The sequence below is a fragment of the Eleutherodactylus coqui genome, chromosome 6 (assembly GCF_035609145.1).
Source record: "Eleutherodactylus coqui strain aEleCoq1 chromosome 6, aEleCoq1.hap1, whole genome shotgun sequence".
NCBI lineage: Eukaryota > Metazoa > Chordata > Amphibia > Anura > Eleutherodactylidae > Eleutherodactylus > Eleutherodactylus coqui.
Window position 1 is genome coordinate 235,303,219 of NC_089842.1, and position 13,430 is coordinate 235,316,648.

Sequence of the window (13,430 nt, forward strand, 5' to 3'; positions counted from 1 at the left end):
TTTTTTATTACAATGCAACCTGCATAATACCGTGTAGAGTTGGCGATGGCGGTATCGGGATATGAGCAACTGGCAGGGGAGGAATCATTGAGCGTACGCATCATAATAGTTTCCATTTGTTTTATTTGGCTAGGGGTCAAGTAAGCAAATTCTGTAGACTTTTATAGACAAATGCCCTTTGCAGAGGTAATAGAGAATCAGGAGTGTCATTACAGTCCTATGGGTCCTAGGCAGAATTTGGAACTGCCCCCATAACCCATTGCTTAGATGGATTGGGTCCTAGTGTCGCATATATATTCTGCAGACCTTATAGTGTGAGTCGCAGCTAACATCCTCTCTATAGTTGAAGTTATTTGCTTTCACTTTTCCTCTCCATCCCACCCAGACCACCATGATGATGTTTTTCAGCCATAGAAAGCCATGATTCTCCAGAACTCAACACATAGATATTACTGGCTCCTCACGCTTTCAGCATATCCCGACCTTTCCCCATAGTGTACTAGAGAGTGCCCCCCTAAGTACCCTGCATGGTAAAAGTACCACTATTTTATGCTCCACAAAGTTTATTAGTGCCCCTTTAGGGCACAAACAGTAATAAAATAAGTGGCCCCTTTCAATCTTACGCCCATAAAATCAATGCATTCTATTCTCTGCATACTGCATGCACAAATGCATGCAAATACGTTCGTGTGAATGCAGCTTAAGTGTCCCCTTTAGGTTTCATACAGTGATAGTGCCCCATTGTGCCCCCATACAGAAATAAATAAAAACTGAAACTCATCTAACTCCGTTCCTATGACCAGAACCTGGATGTGCGGTGCAGTGATGTGCCTCCTGGAAGCCAGGCAACCTCTGATCCCTGGCCATGAAATGTAAGTGGCCAGACAAGAACCACCTGAATATTCAGCTGAACCTGTGGATGAAAGCATCATTTGATTGGGAATGCTGGTGGGCCTCCTTCCGCACTGCGCCTGGTTGCACCCCCTTAAACCGTGAACATTACACCCTCCAGACAGGGTCTTCCAACCAGAACCCCCATCAGCTTTTTAAAGAGAGACTCTTTAATTGTGGTCCTCTAACTACTTTGGCGCCACCATAGCTCCTAGACAACATGCCCGCTGCCTTGGGGTCATATTTGACTCTGATCTCTCTTTTACCCCCTACATCCAATCTCTCGCCCGAACATGTCAGCTGCACCTCAAGAACATCGCAAGAATCCGCTCTTTTCTCACTGTGGAGACGTTAAAAACGCTTACTGTCGCCCTCATCCACTCCCGGCTCAATTATTGCAACTCGTTACTGATCGGCCTCCCCTGCACCAGACTCTACCCTCTCCAATCCATCCTGAATGCGGCAGCCAGGCTCATCTTCCTGTTCAGCCGCTACTCGGACGCCTCTGCCCTGTGCCAGTCACTGCACTGGCTGCCCGTTACATACAGAATTCAGTTCAAACTCGCTACCTTCATCCACAAAGCCCTCCACAGTGCAGCGCCCCCCTATATTGGCTCCCTCATCTCAATCCATCACCCAGCCCGGGCTCTCCGCTCTGCTAATGAAACCAGACTGAGTGCCCCTTTAATTCGAACTTCTCATTCCCGCCTCCAAGACTTCTCCAGAGCAGCACCGGTCCTCTGGAACCCACTACCAAAGGATACTCGAGCAATCCAGGACTCGCAGAACTTCAGGCGTGCTCTAAAAACGCACCTCTTCTGGGAGGCATACCGCATTCCCTAAACAAACCCCTCTGTACTCCGCCTGATAACATGCTCCCTGACCTACTGACTGCAATCCCTGCTAGCCATCATAAACCGCTCCTGCAGTCATACTGATTCTACCGTCACACGGCTAAATGTCTGACCATTGTCTATGTGTATATCACCCCTCACTCTCCACCCCCCCCCATACCGCGCACATCTCCAGCCCTTTACCTTCTGTATCACCCCATTACTTGTAGTATGTAAGCTCGTTGGAGCAGGACCCGCACCCCTATTGTTTCCATCAGCTGATTACTATGTAACCGCGGTTCTGTAATGTTTGTACTTTGTCTTTCTGTATCCCCTGTCTATGTAAGCGCTGCGGAATATGTTGGCGCTATACAAATAAAGATTATTATTATATTATTATTATTACTTTCTGACAGTGACTGCTGATTAAGTGCAGTCCTAACAGCAGCCCCCCAGGTGGTTTGACCCTCCCCTTTAAATCGTAGGCTCAATGCTGAACATTGACTGTCTTTTATTACCATTCCAGAGTAAGGAATCATCAGCCAATTCTTCACGTAGTGAACCCAACTCGTCGACGGAACCAACCTTGTCCTGGCGTTCTCAGATGTAAGGACTCAATGGTACTACTATAAGATCCACAAAGATGGACGCCAGAGATTCTCTTGGCAGCTACAATTCATCCGAAGAATTGACCTGTGGAAAGAATACCAAACCCCGCCCACAACTTTTCACCTATTTTTTGCATTTTATAATGTTTTCTATTTTATACTTTTATCAGTTCTGTAATTTATTCTGGAAGGAGAGAAAATGCAATAATTTATAATATTGTAAAGGCTAAAGTGCAAAGATGCAAAAAAAAAGACATTTGTGTTAATCCCTTAAAGGGGTTGTCCCACGCTGAAACGTTTTTTTTTTTTTTTTTTTGCATAGGCCCCCCGTTCAGCGCAGGACAAACCCAAGGGATGTGTTGAAATTAATAAAAAATTTTTTACTTACCGAAATCCCCTCTCTGCAACTTCTTCCTTCTTTTCCTCCAAGATGGCCGCCGGGATCTTCACCCACGATGCACCGCGGGTCTTCTCCCATGGTGCACCGTGGGCTCTGTGCGGTCCATTGCCGATTCCAGCCTCCTGATTGGCTGGAATCGGCACACTTGACGGGGCGGAGCTACGCGATGACGCGTAGAAGGGGGTGGAGCCAGAATGCCACTCGTGCCTGGACCGACCAGAAGGGAGAAGACCCTTCTGCGCAAGCACGTCTAATCGGGCGATTAGACGCTGAAATTAGACGGAGCCATGGAGACGGGGACGCCAGCACCGGAGCAGGTAAGTGAATAACTTCTGTATGGCTCATAATTAATGCACGATGTATATTACAAAGTGCATTAATATGGCCATACAGAAGTGTATAGACCCACTTGCTTTCGCAAGACAACCCCTTTAAGGAGTTGTCTGACTATTTGCTGCGGTCCCGGAGTTTATTGTGACAGATTAGAGGCGGCACTGTCATGTTCTTGGACATGAGCACCAATGCCATGAGAACGGACCGTGACACTGCAGCCTCTCATTAGCTGCAGCGGTCACCTCATTTCCTGTTACATCATATATCACAGGAATCACCGGGATCACAGCACTGCGAAGGGGTAAATATATTTCTGTTTATTATTTTCACACAGAAAGTCCTATTGAAAAGGGGTTATCCGGTAACCGGACAACCACTTTAGTGACGCGGCTCTTTTTTCAAAAAATTTTGTTTTTCTCTCCGCTTTCGAAATAATCATTCTTTTGTGTTGACGTAGCAGTCTGAGTGCTTGTCTTTTGTAGGGTGCATTCAGACGACCGTATATCGGCACGGTTTTCATGCCGAGCCGATATACGGTGTCCTCATCTGCAGTGGGGGGGATGGAAGAGCCAGGAGCAGAAACTGAGCTCCCACCCCCTCTCTGCCTCCTCTCCACCCCTCAGCACTATTTGCAACGAAAGGAGGCGGGACGGGGCGGGGCTAACTTCAGAGAATTAGCCCTGCCCCCGTCCCGCCTCTCCCCATTACAAATAGTGCAGAGGGGCAGAGAGGGGGCGGGAGCTCAGTTCCTGCTCCTGGCTCTTCCAGCCTCCCCTCCTGCAGAGAGAGACGACGTATATCGGCTGGGCGTAAAAACCGAGCCGATATACGTTCGTCTGAATCCAGCCGTAAGATGTACCATATAATGTCCTGAAAAACCTTTAAAAAATTTCTAAGTGGGGTAAAATGGAAAAAAAATGCAATTCCACCGTCTTTGGAAGTCTCTTGTTTTTGCAGCATGTACATTGCGGCAAAAGTGATACAATAACTTTTTTCTATACGTCAAATTTATAGTTTTTTTTTTTTGCAGTACTACTTTTAAAAAAATAAAATATCTTTAGAAAAACACTGTAATTATTTTCTGCCTCCATCTTCTGACAGCCAGAACTTTTTTACTTTTCCATCAACATAGTTGTGTGAGGGCTGGAGTTTTGCAGGACTTCCTGTAGTTTCTATTAGTATGATTTTGGAGTTCATATGACTTTTCAATCACTTTTTATTAAATTTTTTTTTTTGGAGACAGGGTGACCAAAAAAGCAGAACTCTAGCATTGTGGATTTTTTTCTGACGACATTTACCATGAGGAAAAAATAATGCATTACTTTGATAGATCAGGCTTTTACGGATGTAGCAAGACCAAATATATTTTTGGTTTATTTGCTTTGATTTTTTTCATTATTAATGTAGGAAAAGGATTTTAAAAAAATTTTATTACCTTTTATTTTTTTAATAACAAATTAAACTTTTTTACATTTTTTAGGTTCCCATCGGGGATTTGAACTTGCGATCATTATAACGCAATACAAATTGTATTACCGCAGGTATCAATCAAGGCAGTACTAGGGGCCATCAGAAGAGAACTGAATAGCACCACGTGATCTCATGGTGGGGTGAGTGGAGGGCGTTCTGGACCCCCCAACAGTGATCAAGACAGGACCTTTAAATGCCACTGTAATCAGGAAGTCTGTCATCATAATTCTGCCCTGCAGGCATTTTGTAGAAGTCTACATAGGCTGATACTATTCACAGCCTCTTTATCAGTTTTATCTCATATGCAAATGAGATGAAAAGTGCTATAGGCGTGTTCCCAATCACACCAAGTGCTCTGGTCATATTGCATAATCCGGATCAGTTCCTCACCCTTTTCTCCGAGTTACAGACCCTCAATGAAAAGGTCTCAATCTGCATTTAAATGTCCTGGACGGCTCCTCTCAATGAGATCACCGGATGCTGCTTGGGTGTCATGGAAACCTGAGGCCTTATTAGTACCCCAAGAAGTGCTTTGTATTCCTGCCTATTAAGACATGTCTGTGGCATTGCTTAATAGAATGCCTGCAGAAATACCATATACTGCAATACTGAACTATTGCAGTATATAGTACAAGTGATAAGACAATTGCAAGTTTAAATGCCCTTTTAGAGGACTAAAAAAATTAAAAGTAAGTGAAATAAAGATTTTTTAATTATACAAAAAAAATATTAAAAGTTTAAAAAAATCTAAAGAAATAAGACTTTCACAATTTTTATCAAGCTTGACAAAGATCTATCCTAAGATCGAAACCTTGCAGCCTTGTACAATGGGGGAATAAAAGTTATGTTTTGTTTGCATCTACCCATGCTGCCACGGACTTTACTTGTTTCAGGCAGATCTGTAAATGATGAGAGTTGTGGTGATTAGATGGACGGTCTTGTCACCGGAGGCCCTAAAACTGGTTCCCCCCTTGGCCTATAAGAGGCTCTCGGAGGCTCCTTGTGTGTAGTGACCTCTTCTTCCGCTTGTGTAGGGCTTGTTGACCACTAGACGCCTCTATGATGCAGAGAAGAGATTTCACCCCGTTACCAGAGTCTGAGAGGGGCGCATTATTGGGATGTGGGAAGCTGGATGGTTGTATTAATGAATGTCCTCCACCGGGCCGTTCTGACCAGACTGCTAGGGGATGTTGGGACCAGTGGATGTGTGAGGGCACACAAGGTGACAGGGCTCAGGACGCCCCCTACAGACCACCAGTAGAGAGGAGCGTCTGACCAGACTGTTAGGGGGTGTTGGGACCAGTGGATGGGGGCAAACAGGTGACCGGGCTCAGGACTCTCCCCCTACAGACCACCAGTAGGGAGGAGCATCTGACCAGACTCTTAGGAGGTGTTGGGACAAGTAGATGTGTAAAGGCACACAAGGTGACCGGGCTCAGGACGCCCCCTACAGACCACCAGCAGAGAGGGGTGTCTGATCGTACAACAAGCACCAGCAGCTTTAACTGTTTCGTTATCCCCTATTCCAGAGACAGGTGTGGCCTTGGACACCCAGCCATCGTCAACTCTATTTGCTGTACTGTCAGGAATTATGAAACTGGTCGATATGGAGTAGAACCTGGTTGTCTTCACTGAAGAATCCAGGTTTAGTTTGGGCACTGTGACAGCTGTGTTCCTGTCTGGAGACCTCGGGGTGAGCGCCTCAATCCTATCTTTGCTGTTGAGCGGCACACTGCCCCCGGCCGGTGTGATGGTCTGGGGGGCCTTCGTATATGACAGGCTGCCCAGTCACCGGATTTATCACCAGCAGATCATGTATGGAACCATTTGGGGTGTCAACTTCGACAGCCTACGACATTTCTCGATCTAGAGGCTCAGTTACAGCAGATGTAGAGCGATATGCTGCAGGATACCATATGGAACCTACATAGATCAATGTCTACCCGTATCACATTTTGCATGCAAGCTAGAGGCGGCTTAACAAGGTACTGAAGCCCCCATGCTCACCCGTATCACATCTTGTATCCAAGCTAGAAGTGGCTCAACAGGGTACTAGAGCCTCCATGCCTGCCCGTATCACATCTTGTATTCAAGCTAGCGGCAATACAACGGGGAACTAGAGACCCCATGCCTGCCTGTATCACATCTTACATCCAAGATAGAGGTGGTACAACAGGGTACTAGAACCTCCATGCCTGTCTGTATCACATCTTGTATCCAAGCTAGAGGCGGTACAGCAGGGTACTAGAGCCTCCATGCCTGCCTGTATTACACGTTGTATCCAAGCTAGAGGAGGTACAACAGGGTACTAGAGCCTCCATGCCCACGTGTATCATATCTTGTATCCAAGCTAGGGGAAGTACAACAGGGTACTAGAGCCTTCATGCTTTCCTGTATCACATCTTGTTTTCAAGCTTGAGGCGGTACTGCAGGTTACTAGAGCCTCTATGCCCATCCATACCACATCTTGTATCCAAGCTAGAGATGATACAGCAGGGTACTAGCGCCTCCATGCCCACCGTATCACATCTTGTATCCACGCTAAAGGCGATACAAAAGGGTACTAGAGCCTCCATGCCCACCTATTTCACATGTTGTATCCAAGCTAGAGGTGATACAACAGGGTAGTAGAGCCTCCATGCCCACCCGTATCACATCTTGTATCCAAGCTAGAAGTGGCTCAACAGGGTACTAGAGCCTCCATGCCTGCCCGTATCACATCTTGTATTCAAGCTAGCGGCAATACAACGGGGAACTAGAGACCCCATGCCTGCCTGTATCACATCTTACATCCAAGATAGAGGTGGTACAACAGGGTACTAGAACCTCCATGCCTGTCTGTATCACATCTTGTATCCAAGCTAGAGGCGGTACAGCAGGGTACTAGAGCCTCCATGCCTGCCTGTATTACACGTTGTATCCAAGCTAGAGGAGGTACAACAGGGTACTAGAGCCTCCATGCCCACGTGTATCATATCTTGTATCCAAGCTAGGGGAAGTACAACAGGGTACTAGAGCCTTCATGCTTTCCTGTATCACATCTTGTTTTCAAGCTTGAGGCGGTACTGCAGGTTACTAGAGCCTCTATGCCCATCCATACCACATCTTGTATCCAAGCTAGAGATGATACAGCAGGGTACTAGCGCCTCCATGCCCACCGTATCACATCTTGTATCCACGCTAAAGGCGATACAAAAGGGTACTAGAGCCTCCATGCCCACCTATTTCACATGTTGTATCCAAGCTAGAGGTGATACAACAGGGTAGTAGAGCCTCCATGCCCACCCGTATCACATCTTGTATCCAAGCTAGAGGCGGTACAACAGGGTACTAGTGCCTCCATGCCTGCCTGTATCACATCTTGTATCCAAGCTAGAGGTGATACAACAGGGTACTAGAGCCTCCATGCCCCCCGTATCACATCTTGTATCCAAGCTAGAGGTGGTAAACAGGTTACTAGAGCCTCCATGTCTGCCTGTATTCCATCAGACTGCACATATATAATTATATGCAGGAGATCCCCAGGTTACACCAGCATGGCCCATACCAAATGTACATCCCCCTATAACCTTGTATATAGTGATATGGGCCATGCTGGTGTAACCTGGGGATCTCCTGCATATAATTATATATATACATGCTGCATATAGTGATATGCACAATTCTGGTATATACTGTATATTTGAACACTTTACACGCAACTGAAAAACGCATCAGAATCCTGCATGTAGTTTAGAAAAAACACAGACCTGCATGTATTGTTCGAATTCACCTGCAGTATTTTATGGGATTTTAATTGGGGTTCAAAAATGCAGCAAGAAACATGAACACAGGCTGAGGCCGGCTGCAGCCGACCGGGTCGGATCCCCGATCCGTGAGCCCGCAGCGGAATCTGGCCCTGTGCCCAGCTGGCATCCGTGCGTACCTGTCATTTCTTCTTCTTCTCTCTGTACTGTGGATGGTCCGCACGGCTCGCGTCCGACATGCGCAGTCCAGTTTATTTAATAAATCCCGACTTTTCCGGCGCCGTTGCTAGGTGATGACGTGGATGCCCGCGCCCTTTCTGCAATGTTGCTGCGGAAGGGCCATGGGTCGGGCAGCTTGCATTCAGTTCAATAGAGGCCGTCCATGCAGAATCGCACCAAAATAGAGTATGCAGAGATTTTTCCTCCACGAGCGGATGTCATTTTTCCCCGATTTGCGGATTGCATGCGCGGGAAAACAACCGCAGCATGCTCCATTTTTATGCAGTTTTCCCGCACAGATGGCTTCCATTGAATCCATCCGGATCCATGGCACGTCCGCAGCTGTCACTGTGTCCGTGCCGCAGACTGCGGGAAAGCAGGAGTTTAAAAAAAAGGCACGCTCCATGCGCACAGCATGCAGCCAGCGTCTCGAGCGCATCTGCCTTGCAGAAGAAAGAAGATCAGGCCATGATGGAGGAGAGCCCTGCAGCGTCCGGACAAGTGAATTAACCCTTTCCAATCCAATTTATATCCTGGTTTTACTAGGGGGCTTACTCTTTTTCTGCCGTAATACAATGGCGCTATCTGCTGGCTAAAGCCAGTACTACATGAGGTGACACGTTGGATAGGCTCCGACAACAGAGAGGCTGGCAATATACAGTAAGAGAACCCGGACGGACGTCTTTCAACATCGGAGCTGTACAGCCTTAAATCATAATGTCTTCAGACGTCAGACAGTGGATTGGAAAGGGTTAAATGTATTTATTGGCCTCACGTCTGTGGGCCGGGTGGAATCTGTTGCGGGATTCTGCACGGGGGAAACTGTGCGGGCCCGCGGTCATGAGGCCTAAGGCGGCTACCTGCAGATTTTCACTTAGTCTGGGAAATCAGTCATGTTTAGAAAGCTTCTGCCAAGGGGCATATCATGTATGTAAATGAGCACAGTTTAGGTACGGGTACAGGATGGAGAGAAGGGGGGTCCCAGCTGAATTTTTGCACCCAGGCCCTTGAGTTTTTAGGTACGCCCCTGATTACAATCACATAGAGAAAGTTTCATTCCATGCTGACAACTTTTGGGGGGATGAATGGTTTTTGATAATGATTGTAGAGCCAGTCAAGAATACGACCCGCCTTGCAAACAACAAAACTACGTTTATGGAATAAAAAAAAGTTATGATTTTTGAAAGTGGGAGGAAACTCTTGTCCTCAAGGGGTTAAGAGTATGCAGGGATGTTTCCTGTGCGGTATTATTACTTACTCCTGTGCTCTGCGCACACATTTACATATATGTGTAGGCAAATTGTTTTTCAGTCCTCCACAACCTACATGCAGGGTGTACGGGGAGCGGTTGCTGTGCGGGGGATGTTCTACTTCACGTATCATGAGCACAGAAGTTCCTGTATGTTTCCTGCTGATAACAATATCTGTGAAATTTTCCATTTTTGCATGTTTTTAGATTTTATCACCAAGCCATGAAATTCTACCGAGAGCTTCTGAATCTGTAAAAAAGATCTGCATGACTATTAGGTTGTATTTACACGGCCAAGAATAACGCACAAGTTCTGTGCGAATACTGATAGTGCAAGATCAAAAAATTGCAGCTTGTCCTATTTACGTGTCCTGCAGGGGGCATCCGTGTGCTCCCGAGAATCCCAGTCACAACTTACTTGCCTTGTAAATATGGCCCTACTTTAATAAAATATGAGAATTTAAAAAAAATATATTTTAGTGTCATGCCTACTTTCGACCACCAGGTGGAGACAGCGCACCGATATCATACACCACATAAGATTCAGCCATTCTCTTAAGGCGCATTGCCGCCTTACCAGTGCAGTATGGGGTAAAGAAGCAGTTTGGTGCACCCCGAGTACACTTCAGTCTTCACTTCACCTTCCTACCGCCACTCTGCACCACACATGACAGCTATAAAGTCGATATGCCGGACCACACGTAAAATGACTGCAGCTCCGATTATATAGAGACATGCTTTATTTGTCATTTTTAACCCCTTAAGGACCAAGCCAATTTTTGGAAATCTAGCATGTGTTACTTTAACAAAGAATAACTCATTATGAGATTTGCATATCCAAGCGATTCTGACATTGTTTTTTCGACAGATGTTGTACATCATTCAGGTGGTAAAAGTAGATCGATACAATTTGTATATTTTTATTGAAAGTACCAAATTTGCAGAAACCTTTAAAAATTTGACGTGTTTTCATATTTTCAGCAGCTGTATACCAAATATGTATATTTATATTGTACCGTTTTTAAAATCATATATCTCCATCTGTTTACTTTATTTTGCAAACATATTTGTACATTTTTTTTGCATTTTTGCCGAATTTACGAGACTTACAAATCTAACAGTAATTATTAAAATTTTGAAGTACATTTTATTTTTAGCCACCAACCCAAGTTTGCAGAGGCTCATTGGTGTCAGACTGATAGTCACCCTGAAATATAACCCTATTTTGAAAAATAGACCCCTTAACCCCTTCCCTCCCCAGGACGTACCGGTACGTCCTGGGAACCTGGTACTTCCCGCAACACGACGTACCGGTACGTCATCGGGATAGCACGAGATCATGACTGATCTCGCGCTATCCCGCAGCGGGAGCTGGCTGTCAGTCACAGCCGGCGTCTCGCTGCAACAGCAGGGGGGCATCGGAGATACGCCCCCCCCCCCCCCCCCGCTGTTAACCCCTTCCCTGCCGCGATCTAAGTAGATCGCGGCAGGGAAAGAGTTCACAGAGGGAGTGCGCTCCCTATGTGTCCCCAGCCGGCTCTCGCGATGTCATCGCGAGAGCCTGGCCTGTCACCATGGCAACAGGACGCCAGACACTGGCGTCCTATATTGCCTATGCTTATGATCGCTGTATAAGCGATAAGGCATGGCAGAGCAGTAGCTCTGCCATGCCTTATCACAGCGATCATCAGGCACAGTGCTGCAAGTCCCTCAGAGGGACTCGAATAGTGTAAAAAAAAGAAAAGAAAAATGTAAAAAAAAAAATGTAAAAAAACCCCTTTTTTTATGCTTTTGCTAATATTAGCATAAAAAAAGTTTAAAAAAATTAAAACCCCACACATTGGGTATTGATGCGTCCGTAACGACGTGTACAAAAAGTTGAACACGCTCTTTTTTTTTTTCTACGACAAAAAGCGTTAAAAAAAACGCTTAAAAAAACGTTTTTTGCCTCCCAAAAAATGCAATAAAAGTGATCAAAAAAGCCGTACATTCCCCAAAATGGTACCAATAAAAACTACAGCTCGTCTCGCAAAAAATAAGCCCTCATAGAGCTCAGTACATAGAAAAATAAAAAAGTTACAGGACTTTGAATGCAGCTATAGAGAAAAAAAAAAGATTTCCAAAAAAAAGGGTTTTTTATTGCAAAAAAGTGTAAAAACCTAAAAAAAATATAGCAATTTTGGTATCGTTGTAACCGTACTGACCCGCAGAAAAAAATTTGTGTGTCATTTATGCTGCATGATTAACGCTAAAAAAAAAAAAAATCTATGGCAGAATTGATGCGTTTTCTCTTCCTGTTATCATAAAAAAAAATAATAAAAGTTTTACGATATAGTCTATGTACCCAAAAGTGACACAGATAAAAACTACAGCTCGCCACGCAAAAAACAAGCCCTTATACGGCCGCGTCCACGGAAAAATAAAAAAGTTATGGCTTTTGAAAAATGGAGATGGAAAAATACCAAAAACCGCTTGGTCCTCAACGCCAAAATAGGCCGTGTCATTAAAGGGTTAATGTATTCATGCAGTAGTATTGTTGGTATTTTTATATCACATTTTTTGCAGTAATTAATGCAACTTATGTGCAAAACATTAAAATTTCATTTTTTTCACAAATCTGTCCTTTGGAAAACAGGTTTTAATTTTTTGTGCAGAGCACATGAAAACTGAGAAATACACCACAAAATTGATGCCCCTGCCGAAGCCCGAGGGGACAGGCGGGGGTCCTTTGCGCTTGGGAAAATGTCACGAAAAAGGGGACGTGCCGCTCTCGGCCACCCTGAGGCGGGAGAGCCCGGATTCTCTCTCAGCGCTGCTTCCTGTCGCCATCGCACGGTGCCTGGGAAACGACTGCACCCCCGCGCCGCGCGTCCTCCGGAATACTACCCCCACATGGGGCTTCGCGGGGCGCCCATACGCAGAGTCACTCACCTTCTTCCGCCTCGGACCGTCTGTGCGAAGCCAACCTCCCCGTGGAAGGGTGTGTGTGGGGGGGTGCCCGGGGAGGGTCTTTGGATGGCCCGCGAGTTCCCCCCCATCGTCAGGAGCCGTACACCGGCGGGGGGAACCGGCGATGTCTGGGGGGGGGGGGGAGCTGTGCCCTTGAGGCCCTTCCCTGGATAGGGCGCGGCGAGGGTCCCCCAGCCGCGCCTGCTCTCCCGTTGACCCTCTCTCTCGCGTGGCATGGTGTGCGCACGCACGGCCCCACCTCGCACCGCCGCGTAGGGGAGAGAGGCCTTCGGGGGGTCATCCAGCGGAGCAGGCAAAGGGCGTCTGCCTCAGCCCGGCTTCTCGGAGGGGTCGGCCCCACGGCCGGACGGGCGGGGCGGTGACTTGGCGCGGCGGTGATACAGTGGCTCTAACCCCAAGGGAGGCAGCAGAGGTGGAAGGCTACGGTGCGGTGACTCGAGTGTGCATTCCTGTTCTTTCTCAGCACTTTGAGAAAACGAGTCGTAGACCACAGCTCTTTCCCATTAGCCCCGACAAGGTGTTCGTCGTGACATTTTGCAAGGCCTTATTTTACCACCGTCGGCGCTATCGGGGGAAAAGGGCCTGCTCCTTCCGCCTCCCTGGAACTGGTGCTCAGCCCGCATCGCCCAGTCTTTTCCTCATACTGGTTCTCCGACACTCTCTTCCCCTCACCTTGTGGCGGGGGATGCTCCATTGAAATCGGCTTCTGAC

General features: G+C 46.7%; 2 protein-coding genes across 2 annotated transcripts in view; both read left to right on the top strand.

Annotated features, from left to right (window-relative positions):
• The window catches only part of LOC136631637 (signaling lymphocytic activation molecule-like), a 29,723-nt gene extending 27,007 nt beyond the window's left edge, over positions 1 to 2,716 (top strand). Inside the window, exon 7 of the mRNA XM_066605922.1 lies at positions 2,251 to 2,716. Within this exon, the coding sequence (XP_066462019.1) occupies positions 2,251 to 2,252 (2 nt within the window). The 3' untranslated portion in view covers positions 2,253 to 2,716. The remainder of the gene's footprint in view (positions 1 to 2,250) is intronic.
• LOC136633421 (death-associated protein kinase 2-like) overlaps positions 1 to 13,430 on the top strand; it is a 704,757-nt gene that overhangs the window by 99,628 nt on the left and 591,699 nt on the right. The window lies entirely within an intron of this gene.